An 18,616-nucleotide genomic window follows, 5' to 3' on the forward strand; every position below is an offset into this window, starting at 1 on the left:
GACTAACACTACCTTGTTGCACAGATGTACATTGAAGGACTTGAGCGCCATGAAGATTGCCATCAGTTCCAGATAGTTGATGTGCATCTTCTGTTGCTGCGTCGTCCATAGTCCCTGCACTGTGTAAGTGAGCAGATGAGCTCCCCATCCCTGGAGAGATGCGTCCGTCGTCAGGGTAATCTGTGGCACTGGCTCTTGGAACAGTCGGCCCTTGCAAAGGTTGTGTGGAGTCCACCAATGCAGAGAGTTGAACGCCCGACTGGTAACCAACACTAGGTCTGTCAATTGTCCCTGAGCCTGTGTCCACTGGTTTGCTAAGCACTCCTGGAGCGGACGCATATGTAACCGTGCGTGAGGGACTATGAAGATGCAGGAGGCCATCATGCCAATCAACTGCATGAACACTCTCGCTGGAAGCGAGTGTTGTGGTCTGAACTTTTGGATCAGAGACTGCATGCTGTCTATCCTGACCTGGTTTGGCTGAGCCATAGCCGTCAGGGTATTGATCGTCGCGCCCAGAAACTGCCGGACATGTGCTGGCTGAAGGTGCGACTTCGGGTAGTTCAGCGAGAAGCCCAGATTGTGAAGGAGGTGAATGGTAGTGGACATGTCCGCGGCGCACTGTTGTTCCGACTTGGCTTGAACGAGCCAGTCGTCTAGGTAGGGGTAGACATGGATATTCTTCCTCCTGAGGTGCGCCGCCACCGTCGCCAGACACTTGGTAAACACTCTTGGGGCGGTGGTCACTCCGAAGGGTAGGACTTTGAACTGATAATGCCTGCCTTGGATAGTGAACCTGAGGTATTTTCTGTGGGATGGGTGTAGTGGTATGTGGAAATAAGCATCCTTGAGGTCTAAGGTTGCTAAGAAGTCCCCTTGGTTTAACAAGGGAAGAATCTGTTGCAGTGTAAGCATATGGAAATGTTCTGACAGTATATACAGGTTGAGGGGACGCAGATCCAGAATGGGTCTGAGAGATCCGTCCTTCTTTGGAATAAGGAAGTACAGGGAATATACCCCTGTGCCTTCCTCCTCCACTGGCACGAGCTCGATTGCGCCTTTTTGCAGCATCACCACTACCTCCTGCTGCAATAAGTGCAAGTGCTCTGCGGACATAGGCCGCTGCCTTGGTGGAATGTTGGGTGGAGTGGACTTTAACTCTAGACAATAACCGTACTGGACAAGTTGTCGTACCCACCTGTCTGTGGTGATGTTTGTCCAGAGCGGCAGGAACTGCTGTAGTCTCCCCCCGACAGGTGTTAAATGGTCGGGGGGCAGTGACAGAGAGTCACTGTTTGTTTGGGGCAGAGGAACGGGAGTTGTTGTTTCCTCTGCCACGTCCTCTGGTGCTGTTTCCTCGATAACCCCCTTTATTCTGCTTTGGGTAGGAGGACTGTGCTCCACCTCTAGTGAACTGTGATTGTTGACCCATCTGTCCTCTGGTGACTCCACGTGCACCTGAGCGACGAAAAGTGTTGCCCCGGAATTGTTGTGATTGAAGGGCCCCCATAGACTTAGCTGTTTCGTTGTCTTTCTTAATCTTTTCGAGGGTGGTGTCAACATCAGGACCAAACAGTCTATCAGGATTGACGGGTTGATTGAGTATGGTCGTTTGAATGTCCGGTTTAAACCCTGATATGCGTAGCCACGCTTGTCGTCTCAGCATGACGCTAGTGTTAATAGCCCTAGCTGCTGTGTCAGCGGGATCAAGTGCACACTTTATGGCTGCGTTGGAGATGAGTTTGCCCTCCTCTATAAGCAGTTTGGTAGCCTCTTGAAACTGCGAAGGCAGGTGTTCTAAAACTTGCTCTAGGGTGTCGTAATGCGCCCTATCATAACGTGCCAACAGTGCTTGTGTATTCGCAATCCGCCAGAAATTTGCGGCTTGCGCAGCTACCCTTTTGCCCCCTGCCTCAAGCACTTTAGACTCCTTGTCTGGGGGAGGAGCTTCACCCGTCGTCTGGGAGTTTGCCCGTTTGCGGGCATTCGCGACCACAAGAGAGTCTAGTGGCAACTGTCCCCGAATGTATGCAGGGTCTGCAGGTGCTGGTCTGTATTTCTTTTCGATGCGTGGATTGACCACCCTCGCCCTGGTAGGCTCTTTAAAGATGTCCGCAGCATGCTTAAGGACACCTTTGAGCATAGGCAGTGTCTTTACTGTCTTTTCGGAGACTGAAAAAGTGTCAAACAGAAAATCTTCCTCCACAGGGTCAGCATGCATGTCCACATCATGATTAGCAGCTGCCCGTTCAATGAGTGCATGAAAACCTGCAGAGTCTTCTGTTGGGGATTCACGTGCACTGAAAGGCTGTGGGTCCTGCCCCACAATCTGTATCCCTTGGTCGCCTATGTCGTCATAGGAATCCTGCTGTGCATCGGGTTCATTGATGGGGAAAGTGTACTGGGCATCTTGTCCATAGTCCTCTCCCTCAGAGTGTTCGGGGGAAGGTGTCGGACTCCTTCTAGGAGGAGGCTGGATAGGTTCAATCAGGACTGGAGCGTCCTGTGCAAGCCTCTTCTTCTTCAGTGGGATAACATAAGAGTCCACTGGGTGGGAAGTGATCTTCCTCTTGTAAAGGGTCAACTTGCCCGTGTCTGCGTCGATAAAACGCTCCGAATCGTCTCCTGAGTCGAGTTGTCGACCCGATACTCCAGCAGACGTGGACGAGTCCGATGTCTTTGGCGCCGTCTTTGGCGCAAAGGCCTTTGGTGCCTCCTTTGGCGGCAGAAGGAAGAGAAGTTTGCTAGCAGGCTTCGCCGGCATGTCCATCGGCTTCTGTTGCGACGGCGCCGGAGCCGTCGTCGTAGAGGCCTTATCCCGAATTCTCTGGAGTGAAGGGGCGATGAGGGATGCTTCACTCACGGCGTCACTTGGCGCCGACGAGGAGGCCTTCACCTTGCCTTCGGAACCGACGTCTTGTGGTCCCTTCGGAGTCTTAGACGTCGATGCTGCAGCCGTAGACACCGAGTCCTTGGACCGATGTGTTGAGCTTCCGCTCTTTGATCCGTGGGATCGCACAGGCTCCGTGTCAACCACGCGTCCGACTAACGACGTCCCAGTCGGCACCGGAGTCTTGTCGCTGGCTTTGGCGGACTTTGACGGCGTCGTCCCGGTCGACCCGTGCCGGACGACCTTCTTAGAGGATGCCTCCTCCGTTGACGACTTCGGCACTGTCGAATCGACAGTTTTCTTCGACTTCTGTGGACCGGAGGCCGACGGAGTCGATGAGGTAGCAGGCTTTGGTGTTTTCGGTGGAACGGCCGCCATCTTAGATGCACTCGAATCCGTTAGTTTCGGTTTCGTTTCGGCCATTTTAGGTGTAGTCGATACCGTTTGTTTCGGTTTCGATACGGGCTGCGTAGCAAGTATGTCCGTGGCCGGGCCTGAAGGCGGGGCCGTGGCTTGCGGTACGGGGTCTTGGGTAAGGCCGAGTGGCGATCCCGTGACCCGAGCCTGATCCGCGTAACCTTCGGGGCATAGCTCATCCCCTGAGCTATCTTCCGCGGCCCCATAAACTTCTTCGACGTCCCCTACCTCGTCGACGTATTCAAGGCCTTGATCCACGACTCCGTCGTCGTCTTCCGGATCCGCCTCGATCTCCGTCGCGGCCGGCGAGATTTCAAGATGATGGCTTAGGCCCTCTTCCTCCTGTTCGCCGAAGATGTTCTCTGGAGCCGGGGCCGCTTGTCTGGCCTCGAGGCGCACCGCGCGCCGAAGCTTGAGCGTCTTCTTTGACCTGAATCTGGAGCAGGCCTTGCAGCTGTCCTCGTTATGGTCTGGCGAAAGGCATTTGTTACAGACCGGGTGCACGTCGATATGTGGGTATTTGGACCCACAGACGGGACAGTATTTAAACGGGCTCCGGGCTCCGCTACATGCTGAAAAGTTCTGGTCGTGTTGCGATGAGAAGGCCTCGATGTCCGAAGAGTGATACGACTCCGCAGATTCCGACTCAAAGAGACGGAAGAACTCGAGACCGTACGCAAACAATACCGACGTAATGAAACTAAGGCCTTTTGGCCGTAAAAAAGCTAGTTTTCTCGGTTCCGACAGAGAGACGTCGAGACCGCATCCGAACCCAATGGCGGAAAAAAACAATCTGGGGATGGAGCCGATGCCCATGCGCACTGTAGTCCAGGGGAGGAGCCACCTATCTCAGGATACTTCGAAGACTCTTCCAGGACAACAATGTGCGATCATCCGGACCCAACACTAGGCGGCGATCTAATGCAACAGATATGAATTTAGCAGCCCACATGCCTCGAACATGCCTGTTTCAGTGAGTCCAGACTGGCAGAGAAGTGATAACAAAAGTTGTAACCAATACAGTCAAACATTACTGCCGATTATCATTCATAACAAATGACAGATGACTCATAATTAATAGGGTTTTCACATTTATCTAGTACAGTCTATTATCGCTAATGTACAATTGCCTTTTCTCTGCAGACAGGTAACCCCTCTGGCATGAGTGGTGTTTCGTAAAGCGGATTTGGATAGGTCTTGCGTTTTTTTTTTAACCTAATCCATGTTAATTCAGAGGGAGACGTGGGTGGTCTGCTTGGTGGTTCCGGGTCTTGTGACACTCTGCCTAAACCTCGGTCAGCAATGGCAGGGTCGTTTGAGTGTGGGCAACTAATATTGTACCCTTTCAAAAGATCTTGGTGGTTGCAGCCCAGATTCTTTCTAGTGCAGTGTTAATAGATCTTGTAGAAATGAGAGGGACCCTTGAAGTAGTAAAGGGAAATGAGGTTAATAGATCTCCCATTTCTCATCTGGGGTGGAAAGATCCTACTCTGGGATCTAGCTCTGTGCTTCCAAGTTTGAAAAGATCAGTTCCGGTCCTGCATTGTTGTTTGGACTGTTTCTGTTGGATGTAGCGCCCCCAAGTTGTTGTGCCATATAGTTCACATGCAAATGTTGCTTTGATGTGGAAGTCATTATGTATCTGTGTGCCTGGTAACCTAGGTCTCCCTGTCTCCTTGTATTTCCTGCCCCAACCACGTAGTCTGGGATTCCTCCCAGCCCCAAAAGGGACGATATTCCCCTGGTTTCTTGTCTCATGAGAGTTCTTGCCTTGAGACTATGTCCGAGGCTCCCAGGAATACACGGATGAAAGAAGACAGATGGAACAGAAGGGAAGAGAGATTGACAGATAATCAAACAGGTGTGGACCTTACGAGACATCTTAATGGTGCGAGCTATACCTCTGCCAAGATCCAATGATGGCTAGCACTACGGTCTGCGACATGAGTAGTATCTCTGCTATACTACCAAGAAGGGTCAGAGATAGCTTTTCTGTCAGCACTGAACAAGATCTCAACCAGCTGAACAAGGCATTTATGTGCAACGGGGTGGGATAGCTCTGCTGCCTGTGTCAAATGAGGGACACCCGTGCTGACTGCAGCAAGCATGGGCTATTTTTGCTGTCTGTAGCAGTTGAGAGATAACTTTGCTGCAACCAAAATATCTTTCTACCAAGAGACTGATCCACCAAAGGTAAGAGGAGGCTCTGCTGTCTGTTGCAAGGCAAGTACTGATTATAGCAAGTAATGAGGGAGGGGAATGTGGTACCGCCTGTGACAGGTTAGAGGTGGTTCAATAAGACAGCAGATCAAAGGATGGCTCTGCCATTAGTATTAAGTGGACAGCCTCTGGGTGGGTACTAGTCTATTCCCCTCCATTCTCAGCTCTCTGCCCAGGACCGCAATGACAAGCAGGCCTTAGAGCTCTTTTTCTCTAAACGATACATTTACCTTTCATGGACAGTAAGACCTTCCCTATCCTCTTGCTGAAGAGCACAGATATCAGAGTTCAAAGGAGTTACAGCAAGGGCGTAGGGCTAAGCCGGGGTGGGCATCAGTCACTACATTTTCTGAAGTTTTGACTTCAGAAAGAAGAGGGGCACCACAGAATTGCACAAAAGCTATCACTTGGTCACTAAGAGTCAGGCACAGGACCTCAGTTAGTTGGGCCTAGCCTGCAGTTCTCTGGCTCGGTCCCTGGGCTACCGCTGATGGATGCGATACAGGGCGCAGAACTCTGGCCCATTTTGCTTCAGGTTTTCTAAGACAGATGCTTTCAGTGGCCACCTTCTGTTGCACTTTGATAGGAGTCCGATACAAGGCATTTTGTTGGCAAAAACATACAGGTGTTTTATTACAGTAATTAAAACAATGGCATATTTTCATGTGGACTAGACAGTGTCGTTTCACATACCCGTAATGCCTTAAAAATGTTCCTTGCCATTGCTTTTCTGCAGTAGTGATATTTTGTGTAAAGCGGGTATTCAAACTGGTTCTAGAAGTTTTTCATTTCTTCTGTTGGGTAGTTAGCCAACTTCCAAATTAGCCTTTTGCTACACTTGGCTTTCTATGGCTTTCCTGTCAGGTAAATATGCCCTGTCACCTTTATTCACAGCTTTACTGTTGGACCAAAGGTAATGGTAATATGTTCTAGGATATAATCATAGCAGAGATCATTTGTGGATCTTAACTGTCAGGAGGCTTTCCGGTGTCAGAATTATTAGTAGTAATACTTAGACACGCACGAGTTTCATCAGGTCTCTGCTCCCTTTTCAGTCTACTCGCTTACCTGAATATTGGTAAATGCCTGAAAAGAATACCAACATGAGCTGTCCTGCCACGATCTACCAGTGAATGATGCAACGGTTCAACAGTGCCCCAAACAACTACTCCAAAACATGCTCTTCATAGTAAGTAGGTAGTTTAACAGACTGGGCAAAGCCAAGGCCAGATGAAATAGCCACATACTCTGTCCTTTTTTTCCTCCACTACCTATTCGTATGAGAAACTTACCTTCTTCTCAAACTCGTCCACCATCCCAGCACGGGCCACAGCTGTCCGATAATGGGCCCAGTCAATTGCTGGGGGCTTCTCTGGAAGAACTGCCAACCTGTTCAGTTATAATAAGATATGATTTAGAACAGGGATCTCCAACCTTTTGAGTAATAAGAGCTACTTGGGATACACGAAAATCGTGAGCTACTAATATTAGAGTTGTAACAGTAACCACATCTGGGAAGATTACATTAGTGGCCACCATGTCCAAGATTAGCAGTAGTGCATCAGGAGGGTTGCCAGCAGTAATGTGAAAAAGGCTTTGTCCATTTGGAATACCTATGTGCAGGAAATACATGCCTGCCACAGCTGCAGTGCTCCTGGCACAAAAGTAATCATATTAGTAATAAGCCTCCACATATGATTTATCACTCAAAAATCACCTTTAAATATATTTTGGAAATTCAAGCCATTTTTCTCCACACATCAGCTTATGAGTTCTGAAAATACACATTTTTGTGAAGATTACGCAATGTTGTCATCATATGTTAATTTAACCAAACAAAGTCACAGTTTGGAAGGCTGTGATGCACACAGGAGAGTTATTGACAAGTAGCTGGAGAGCTACCTATAGTTCACAAACTACTCGGTGGAGAAGTCAGATTTAGAAATCCCATGTAGTCTAATGCATCACCAGACTCGGTCCCATACCATGCTCCTTCCATAGATTGCTCCCAGGGGCAAACTTACACAAACTTGTACACAGATCAACACAGTAACAAATCAAGATGTGATATAGGTCAAACCTGAAACGCAATGAGAGGCAACGAGTAACAATGCAAAATTCTCACTATTGTAATGCAACCTTGATGCATCAAAAATTGATTAAGAAAAAACAAAAACGTTATTCTTAAATAGTGACATCGCATCACTGTCCTATATGCATCCTTGAGTGCTGTGGAGGGTTCATCTCTTGTGAACATGTAGTGATACGTCAAGCCCTCTCCCCCCCCCCCCCGCTCCAGACTCACATGATGTTGCTAAACTCCATTTATTCCATAAATAACCCACACAACAGCAAATCTTACAAGGTGATTCAAACTGTCACTGCAGTATCTGGGGCTTCAGCACTAGTCACCTAGTTATGGATGAGTCGCATTCCTTTCAGCATTTAATAATGGGAATTTTTCAAAGGCCATCTATTTTTTGGTCTGGTTTGGCAGTACAGCAATTTGCAAACTATTGTTACAAATGTTTTAAAATATACATATAGTGACCTTTGGCTCAACCCAGGAAAGTATTTCAGTCTCGCATCCTGCTATTTTTTATTAGGTGTATTATTCCACCTCCTAACCCTAAAATGTATGACGGACTATTTTACATCTCAAACGTAATGTGAAAAATCACATTTAATTATTTACCTCATGAATGTGTTATATAAAGCAAGTCTTTTTTTTTTATAATTTCACTACAGAAGGCTTTAAAAAATAAATTGTCACGACTCAAAATGCAAGTCTGATCTGTTCGCTTTACCAATGATTGTATGGTTTAATTTGCAGTCCTTCAAAAGGCAACATCAGTTTCTTACTTTTGAAGGAGAAGATAGGAGAAACGTACACAAGTCCTCGTTTGTATCCATGAGTCCCTGACTAAGTGATTGTCTTTCTTTCCAAACTTTTTGTTTCACTGAACAGTAATCCAAGATGCACAGAGAGCATGATAAGAGAGAAGTCCCTGAAGTGTATACTTTGGCCAGGGCTGATGAAGTTTTAAAAGGACTCTGAATACCACCAGAACATGCTATGCTAGGAGTTCCACAAGCATAATTTAGCCCAGCGAGTACTATTAGTATTTTTGCTTGTCTGGTCATGTTTCAGAAGTGCTTTGTAACCTGGTGTAGAATGTTCATGGGAACATCCTCTAAGCCTTCTCACGTCAGCCTGTTCTTACCTCCCTTAGCTTCAGCTGCTCCCTTATCTGCATTCCCAAGTCTTTTGTCACAAGCAAACTCAGATAACTGCTCCCACCTCTGTCCCGCCAGCATCTGCTTTTCTGCACCTTCACAACATTTATTCATAGTTACCTTATGAGGTGTTACTTTAAGGCCATCATTAAACAAATATATATATATATATATATATATGTATATATATATATATATATATATATATATATATATATATATATATATATATATATATATATATATATATAGGCCCTTGTTCTGTATTACTAACGCAAAAGTACTAAGACAACTTTCACTTGCAGTCCCTCTCTTCAACGCAGGCAGTGGTGGGATTCAGTCCCTCCCAGCCAACTATACAAGCACCGTAGAGGCTTATTGACTCTATAATGAAGCAAGTACTCCTAAGATCAATAAAATAGGTAGTCAGGAAAACACAGGATACTGCTCCACATTCACTATGTCCAGATCAGTGATATCAACATTGATTTGCCACAAAAGGGTGCACTGCTGTTCTTGTTACTGAACCGGAGAGGCCTAAAGAAAAAAAACAACATCCTAATGACGTGAAATACCAGTTAAAAAGAAAGCATGGATTGGACAAAAAGTGAACTCAAAGGAGCCTCATCTCCTCAGCTCCTTTTCTGTTTTCCCCTTTGACAACATCAGAGCAGGAACAAAGCAGGACACACAGCAACAAGTTAAAAATTAGCCCAGAAACAACACATGTTAAAAAGCTGAAGGCAGCATGGGCAAACCATAGCCAAGATGCCAGGTGCTGCCACCAGAACAGCAGAAAATGTGTGAATAGATCATGCAGAGATCGCCTTTGTAAAATGTAAACATAAACACCAGATAATGTATCACAGAGACAGTTCGGGTGAGGAAAAAAAATTCTTAAGCCACATAAAACCAACAGAAATAGCCAGTTTATGCTCAATTAAGAATCTACAGACTTGAAAATAATGTACATTTTTGGCTTGCTACGAGAAGCTACCTAGATATACAGCCAGAATATGACACTATAGACCTGGAACAGGCGAGGATGCAACTCACTGAAGATACCCATTTCATACACTTGGGTTATAAGATTAGTCAACCTGTAAAAAATTTCATATATCCAACATTGTTTATAGGACACTTCATACTGAGCAAAGGACACTGTCTAATGAACCACTATGTGTTCCTTTCCAATCTCTGGAGCAGTCCTGTGTTGTTTCTGCAAATGACGGCAAGGTGGTCCTCTGAAAAGGATGCTTCACACTCCTTCAATGTTGTCCATTCTTCTTCAATGCGGGAGTCACAATGTACTGAAGCTTTCCCTTATCCCAGATCACAGCATATCTTTAATCTGCGTTGTTCCTTAGGCAGTGCAGGTGCTAACCCACATACTTCCTACTTAGATAATTTACTTGGCGGTTTCAGAGAATCCTACGGCCAGCACATTATCACTCTGGTAAAACGCTTGGCAGGTCAGAGGGTAGGCACAGTACAACTTCAGCTGGAGACCCACTGGCAAAAGCGACTTTTATACTCAGCCTTTGTCATCAGTAGATGGTCTTAAAAGGTTCCTGAAATCCCATCTAATGTTGAGTTACTCCATTCAACTTTTTGTTCCCAAATTTTCTATTACTACAGACTCAAAGTAGGACGAGAGCGACCTCATGGGCGAATAGGAAAGTTTGAGGTTTTTTTTTTTTAGAAGAGCTTCCTAAATACAGTTATTCAGAAGCCCAAGTCTATGTTTTCTGTCCGCAAGGATTTTCTACCCTCCCTTGTACCGAAGTGGATGCAGATACGGACAGGCTCTATTACATTCAACACACCATTAGAAAAGCATTCACACCATTTGGTGTGTGAGGCACGGTGTGTCACAACTTAGAGGCTTCCTCTAAATATCAAATCCTCTATGCTTTGCAAAGCATTCAGCTGACTTATGCACACCACCCACACAAGTTTACAGATAGGTAAACATGATGGGTGCATTTCTGCATCATGTCAGAATTTCAAAAACAATCATTTTGGCTCCTGAATGAACAGAGATGCTCTTTCTTCTGGAGAGGCATTTTCCTGGACTGCAAGAGTCGCTTAATGTGGTTCACTCTTTTATTAACTTCTGTTGCAATCAGGCCCTCAATCATAAAGGTTAGCCATCTAGTTCCTGGGCAGATTGAGCAAATAATCAATGATGCAGGTTTTTAGCACCTGGATAACCTTGCGGGTGATTAGCCGCACTCTCCAAATCAGAGTTGATTGCTTGATTTCACTGTATAGGAAATAAACCCCTTAACTTTTCATTCCATGTTGTTTATTACCCACAGGAGCTTTGTTGTACAGATGGACATTCGTTTTGAGAATAAAACTGACAAGTTAAGTCTATTCTCTTCCCGGATTAGCCACCCATCATTTTACTTTATACCTACATATCAGTTAGGGACAGAAGAAACAGAGTGTAGAATGGGATACTAGTGGGCTTATGCTTGGTAGATCAGTCCCTGTGCAGGCAGCAGCTTCCACTACGGTCCGCAGCTAAGAGGTAATTGATGGCCCCTTCGGGTCTACATGGGTGGCCTATATAGAGTTCATATATTCATTGGGAAGGGGGGTGTAGGGAGAGGGGAAGGGCACACCATAATTACACTCTTTTGCAGGAGTGCACATAAATGTATGTACTCTACTGGGAGCCATGCTTTTACTGGTAAGATTACCCTATTTTCAGGACGTATCACCTTAATGGCTCCTACACCCTTCAGCAATGCAGCACTGACCTAGATGCAAGGCTGTCATTCCGGGTTTTCAGACCGATAAACATGGCCTTCTGGCTGGGCGGCACCCTCTCTGCAAACGCCAACCAGTCAATGGCCTTCACAGCAGCTCTTCGGCTAGCCATTTTTCAGCTCTGAAGGGATGATGGTAGCACCTGAAGAAACAGGAGTAACAAAATAAGACACTGAAGGTGAAACAATCGATTGAAAACAGTTAGGATTTAAAACGATATTGTGGCAGAGGATGGCTCTAAAACAAGGTGAGGCAGTGGCCTCGGACCTCACAGTTTGACATGCTGAGCAAAACCCCTTACACATACATCCATAACAAGCAATGGGGTATGGCAAAACTTCGGGATAAATACTTAGTCTTAAAAGGTTAATGTGCCAGTAAACATTTTGTACAAAATAATTTCAGTGATGCTATCAGCGATGGTTCGAAAAAGAGAGGGATAAGTATGACGTTTTTTCTGTGCTGTGAGCAGACATAAAGCACGTCACTAAGTGGGGCTACAGCATGCTTCACGTAGTCTTGTGAAGACAGCTCAGAAGTCTCCGACTCAAAAAGCAACCTCTGTGCTTGTTCAATGTCACTGAAACCTACGGATGAGGTCTGCTTCACACCGGAGCAATCTTCACTCTTTAGGCTCCGGAACACCAGACAAAGACGTTAGATAAATGCAACTGCAAACAGGGTTCAGGGCAAAGGTTTGTGATTTTATTTAAAGTTGGATCAATACAGGAACAAGCATTGGCAAAGCCAATAGGTTTTGCCAAAGCAAGATCTATTGACTTTGCTTATATCTATTAGCTATGTTATACAGTAGAGTGAAGTGTCATGGCGTAAAGTGGTGTGGAGTGGGATAGAATGACGTTATGTGGAGTGGCATACAGTGGTGTAGAATGCAGTACAGTGGTTTGGCGTAGAGTGGCATGGAGAAGCGCAGAGTTGATTGGCATTGAGAGTGCAGTGGGTTAGAGAAGAGTGTGATAGACTAGAGTGGGGTAGAGTGGCATGGATTGGCATAGTGCAGAGTAGCATGGTGCGGAGTGGCATTCATGGAGTGGGGTAGAGTAGTCGCAATGTGTGGAGTAGAGTGGCACTGTGTGGAGTAGAGTTGCGTACAATGCAGTGGTGTAGAGTGTAGTTACGTAGAGTGGTGCAGAGGCTTGTGGCACAGAGTATCATGGCGTGATGTAACATGCAGTGGTATAGACTGGCACTGCGTGGTCTGGCCCAGAGTACAGTGGAGTAGAGTGGCGTAGAGTGCAGTGGTAGAGAAGATGGGGTAACAGTGCAGTGGTATAGAGTGCAGTGGTGCAGAGTAGAGTGCAGTGGCGTAGAGTGGTGTATAGTAGAGTGCACTGTCCTAGAGTAGCACAGAGTGGCGTAGAGTGCAGTGGTACACAGAGTGCGGTGGCATAGAATGCAGTGGCACCGAGTAGACTTGCAAAGAGTAGAATGGAGTGGGGTAGAGTGGAGTGGCACAGAATGGTGTGGAGTGCAGAGGGGTAGAGTGCATTGGCCTTGGGTACGGTGGTGCAGAGTTGAATGGTATGGCGTGGTGTAGAGTGGTGTTTAGTGGCTTGGGGTAGAGTGGGGTGGTATTATGTGAAGTGGGGTAGACTGACACTGTGTGGAGAGGCGTGGCACAGCGTGGAGTGGAATAGAGTGGACTGCCGCAGAGTGGAGTGGTGTAGAGTGCTGCAGAGTAGAGTGGTGTAGAGTGCACTGGAGTCTAGTAGAATAGAGTTGAGTGCAGTGGCACAGGAGAGAATAGTGGCATAGAATGGTGCAGATTAGTGTAGTGGCGCAGAGTAGAGTGGCATACGATGCAGTTGCACAGAGTGCAGTAGAGTAGTGCAGAGCAGGGTGCAATGGCAAAGTGGTGCAGTAAAAGTGCAGTGGCAGAGTATACTGGTGCAGAGTAGAGTCCAGGTGCATAGAGTAGAGTGGTGTTGACTAGAGTTGCATCGAGTGCAGTGGCATAAAGTGAAGTGGCTGAGTAGAGTTGTTCAGAGAAGAGTGCAGTGGCATAAAGTAGATTGGTGCAAAGGGTGTAGAGTTATGCAGAGAAGAGCAGAGTGCAGTAGCGTAGAGTGGTGTAGAGTCTAGTGCATTGGAATAGAATGCAGGGTAGGGTGTTGGGAGGGAAAATAAGCAACATGGTAGCAGGACGAGGGAGAGGAAATAGAAGCTTCATGGATTGAATATGGGAGACGGACTGAAAACACAAGCACTGAGAGTGCTGGAACACAAAGAAAACAAGCATTTACAATGCAATGGTTTCGCCTTTGGAAAAGTTAGAGCTATTGGCATTGTAAATGACAAATTTTGTATTTATGTGTTGGTTTTGAAAACAGATAAATAAATGGCATTGTCATTTACATTGCCATTAGCTTAATCTCTTGCAACCTATTGTACCCTACGGACGAGCTCAGCAGACAGCAATTACTACTATAGCAGGGTTCGCAGCCCCGCTCATTATTTATTATTTACCCGAGGCTGAAAATACATGTTATTGCTATTCTAAGCCATTACCATACGACACAGTAAGGCATCGGAGGGAGGGGGGTGGGGCAGGGCAAGCCTCAGGAAGAGAGGCTGACTGAAGTACACATAGCCTAGTTCAGAGCCCGACTGTAAGCTGTATTCTCAAAAAAAATACACTTTTTGAGAGAGTGAGCAGTTATATTCATAAATAGTTGCACGCCCGTCAGCCCTGGCCATGGTTTACTGGTATGTCACCGCCTCTACCTAAGAGTACTTGCACCAGTGCGTGTCATGCAGGCTGTCTAAAAACACACATATGGCACAGAAGTCTTAATTTTAAAACATACCGGCACTCTCTCTCTCTGGTACATACTTCATTCTGATGACCAATGGCTTCGTGTGGCAGCTGAGCCCAACTCCAGCACTTCTCCTCCCAGCTCTTCTCAGGTCCTAGTGTGATGCCACCTCACCATACTGTACCGCCCGCTGACAGGAAAGGGGGCAAGCTGGAGGCACTCAGGCAGTAGCATGACATGGCAGTTTCCTGTGATATGTGCCATCTTCACCCAGTACCTTCTGCTGACAGAGGGGCACAGGACAGCCTTACAGGGGGCAATGCCTGGGGCATAATGGGGATGCATGGGACCCACATGGGGCAGGCTGGAGGTACTCCAGGGAGCTGACTGGAAGTCTCCTGTGATGTGTGCCACCTTCATCCATTACCTGCCAGTGACAGAGGGGCACAGGAGAGTCTTACAGGGAGAAATGCCTGGTGTGGGGAGGCAAGGAGCCCACAGGGGCAGGCTGGAAGCACTCAGGCAGTAGCATGCCATGGCAGTCTCCTGTGATGTGCGCCACCTTCATCCATTACCTGCCAGTGACAGAGGGGCACAGGAGAGTCTTACAGGGAGAAATGCCTGGTGTGGGGAGGCAAGGAGCCCACAGGGGCAGGCTGGAAGCACTCAGGCAGTAGCATGCCATGGCAGTCTCCTGTGATGTGCGCCACCTTCATCCATTACCTGCCAGTGACAGAGGGGCACAGGAGAGTCTTACAGGGAGAAATGCCTGGTGTGGGGAGGCAAGGAGCCCACAGGGGCAGGCTGGAAGCACTCAGGCAGTAGCATGCCATGGCAGTCTCCTGTGATGTGCGCCACCTTCATCCATTACCTGCCAGTGACAGAGGGGCACAGGAGAGTCTTACAGGGGGAAATGCCTGGTGTGGGGATGCAAGGAGCCCACAGGGGCAGGCTGGAAGCACTCAGGCAGTAGCATGCCATGGCAGTCTCCTGTGATGTGCGCCACCTTCATCCAATACCTGCCAGTGACAGAGGGGCACAGGAGAGTCTTACAGGGGGAAATGCCTGGTGTGGGGATGCAAGGAGCCCACAGGGGCAGGCTGGAAGCACTCAGGCAGTAGCATGCCATGGCAGTCTCCTGTGATGTGCGCCACCTTCATCCATTACCTGCCAGTGACAGAGGGGCACAGGAGAGTCTTACAGGGGGAAATGCCTGGTGTGGGGAGGCAAGGAGCCCACAGGGGCAGGCTGGAAGCACTCAGGCAGTAGCATGCCATGGCAGTCTCCTGTGATGTGCGCCACCTTCATCCATTACCTGCCAGTGACAGAGGGGCACAGGAGAGTCTTACAGGGGGAAATGCCTGGTGTGGGGATGCAAGGAGCCCACAGGGGCAGGCTGGAAGCACTCAGGCAGTAGCATGCCATGGCAGTCTCCTGTGATGTGCGCCACCTTCATCCAATACCTGCCAGTGACAGAGGGGCACAGGAGAGTCTTACAGGGGGAAATGCCTGGTGTGGGGATGCAAGGAGCCCACAGGGGCAGGCTGGAAGCACTCAGGCAGTAGCATGCCATGGCAGTCTCCTGTGATGTGCGCCACCTTCATCCATTACCTGCCAGTGACAGAGGGGCACAGGAGAGTCTTACAGGGGGAAATGCCTGGTGTGGGGATGCAAGGAGCCCACAGGGGCAGGCTGGAAGCACTCAGGCAGTAGTAGCATGCCATGGCGGTCTCCTGTGACGTGTGCCACCTTCATCCAGCCCTGGTTTTCCCCCCCACTGTTGTTTTCACTCTGGGAATTGTTGCATGTGTTTATATATTTATTTATTTCCCACGGCGCCGGTGCTCGCAGGGTTTTAGGGTGCAGAGTGCTGCCGTTCCATGGTTGATGTTTTCACAGCCAAGAGTCCGTTTGGCATCAGTGACCGAGGTGGGGGGGTTGTTATGGCATACATGTTGCCCGCAGGTACATTATGGGGCCACCCGTTTCCACCATGTGCATTTTGGGGACCAAAACATGGGACCTAGTTGATTTTGTGGGTGCTCAAGGTGTGCACATGATGCTAAGCGGGGACTCAATGTCTTGGGTGGTCGAGGGGGGAAACGAGGACGACATTGGGGGCCCCCTCCCACCCCCGCTGTATTCGTAGACCCTGGAGCATCACTTACCTGGGGGTGGTCTGTGAGCCCCAGGGGTGGGGGCACCCCGATCCTCGGTGCTGGTCCTCAGGGGTCTGTCCTCTTCGGGGGTCTGTCCTCCTCGGGGGGGTGTCTGTCCTCCTTGGGGGGGGGGGGTCTTTCCTCCTCGGGGGTGTCTGTCCTCCTCGGGGGGGGGTCTTTCCTCCTCGGGGGTCTCTCCCTCCTCGCTCAGGGTCTCCCAGCAGTGCTCCTCAGCTTCAGTCCAGTCCGTCCGCAGCGTCCTCCTGGGCCTGGTAAACTGCTGCGGCTCCGGAGCAGACCATTCCACCCGAGGGAGGGGGGGCTGGGCCAGCGCACTAACAGACGAGAAGGGGTGGGCCACGCCAGACCCTCACTCACAGACCCCCCCCCTACAGGACACCCTACCTCCAGACCTGACGGACCCGCCCGGGGGTGGCACCGGTCCCTGAGCCTCCTCTCACTGTGCACGAGGGACTCCCACCCCCCTGCCTGGCCCTTGGTATCTCCCAGCCTCGTGATCCGTCCCTCCCACATCCTCCTTCCCTTTCATCACTGCGGGGGGGGGGGGTACCCCCGCTTCACCTCTCATGTAGCGCTCTCTGCTGCTCTCAGATCTAAGGCGCTACTGATGACCCAGAGGGGCGCTCAGCTCAGCCCCTTCGGAGGCTGGTGCTCCTCTCTGCATGTCAGTCATATGCAATGTGTGAAATAACAGAACAGAGAAGAATCCAGCTCACTAAATAGGTCGTTCATCTGCGTCACATTAGGATGTTCGGATATTTCTTGGGCAACGTAGACTTGTAAGGACACGGACGGCGGGAGGGGGCGGGAGGGGACACGGACGGCGGGAGGGGGCGGGAGGGGACACGGACGGCGGGAGGGGGCGGGAGGGGACACGGACGGCGGGAGGGGCGGGAGGGGACACGGACGGCGGGAGGGGGCGGGAAACGTGCACAGGACAGCGAGGGGGGGGGGCGGAAAGGCACACGGAGGGGGCGGGACGGACGGCGGGAGGGGGCGGGAGAGGACACGGAGGGGGCGGGAATGGACAGCGCATCTGAATTCACTTTCAGTGAAAGGGGAGGGAACGGGGAAAAACGTAACTCCGCCCTGGGAAAAAATCTCGGGAACGCCCCCGAATCTGGTCCGGCCTTGACGGACAGATCCGGCACCCAATGGCTAGCCTCCATTTATGGAGCTAGCCAATGAGAGCCGGGGGACGTTCCCGAAGTGCTTAGTGTAGACATAGGATTTCACCTGCGCTGAAAGTCTGCGCAGAGCGCAGCCTTTCGGCAGGCGAAACCCAAAAATAGCTCAAAAACTAGAGCAGTAGATAAACACAAGTACTTGGTCAATGCTCCAGGGAAGGGCCAAACACAAGAATAGGACATGATGCCTGCGTGCCATGACAAATGGGAGCAAAGGAAACGAGCAACATTGAAGTTAATAAATGGTACTCTATGGGTGGGCTGCAAGCCCAAATTATGTAAACATGTCTCACAAAGACAGCGCATACGCAGTCTAGGCGAAATATATATATATATATATATATATCCTACTGGCGATAGCCAGTAGGTATATATAGTTAGGATTTTTTTCCTATGGGATTTTTGAAAATTCTATGTCGAATAACTTTGGCGTTTGAGGACAGAATTGGCTGAAATTTTCAGGAAAATGGAACATTTTATTTCTGAGCAGCTCCTGAAAATTTGGGGGGGTTTCGTCAAGGGGGTGCCGAGAAAAAAGGGGGTCCCAAAACGTGTTTTTCCCATGCAATTTTCCATAGGGCGGTTGGCCTCACTTTTAGCCTGAACGGCTGAATGGATTTACACCAAACTTGGCAAAATTGTAGGGACTGGTAGCCCGATGTGCCTTTGCTATGTCTCAAGATATAGGCTCCAGTGGTTTTTACGAAAATTAACTTTGAAAAATATATATTGGGCTACATTGGGCTATATATATGTTGGAGCCCAAATGTAGCCCAATGTAGCCCAATGTAGCCCAAAGATGGCCACCAGAGACAAAAAAAAACAAATGTAGCCCAAATATCAGCCAGATGTAGCCCAACTATAGCCCAATGACAGAATGTCCCAGAGTGTTCTAAAGAACAACTAGAGTGCTAACAGTCCTACTTATTA

The 18,616-nt window shown here is 48.7% G+C and overlaps 1 protein-coding gene across 2 annotated transcripts in view; it reads right to left on the bottom strand.

The window, feature by feature from the left end:
• ATP5PD (ATP synthase peripheral stalk subunit d) overlaps nt 1-18,616 on the bottom strand; it is a 52,597-nt gene that overhangs the window by 9,748 nt on the left and 24,233 nt on the right. For both annotated transcript variants that reach the window (XM_078654487.1, XM_078654488.1), the window contains exons 2-3: nt 11,533-11,684; nt 6,820-6,916 (exon numbers count right to left, since the gene is read on the bottom strand). In XM_078654487.1, the coding sequence (XP_078510613.1) occupies nt 6,820-6,916; nt 11,533-11,654 (219 nt within the window). In that variant the 5' untranslated portion in view covers nt 11,655-11,684. The remainder of the gene's footprint in view (nt 1-6,819; nt 6,917-11,532; nt 11,685-18,616) is intronic.

Source organism: Lissotriton helveticus, chromosome 7 (assembly GCF_964261635.1).
Source record: "Lissotriton helveticus chromosome 7, aLisHel1.1, whole genome shotgun sequence".
Classification (NCBI taxonomy): Eukaryota; Metazoa; Chordata; class Amphibia; order Caudata; family Salamandridae; genus Lissotriton; species Lissotriton helveticus.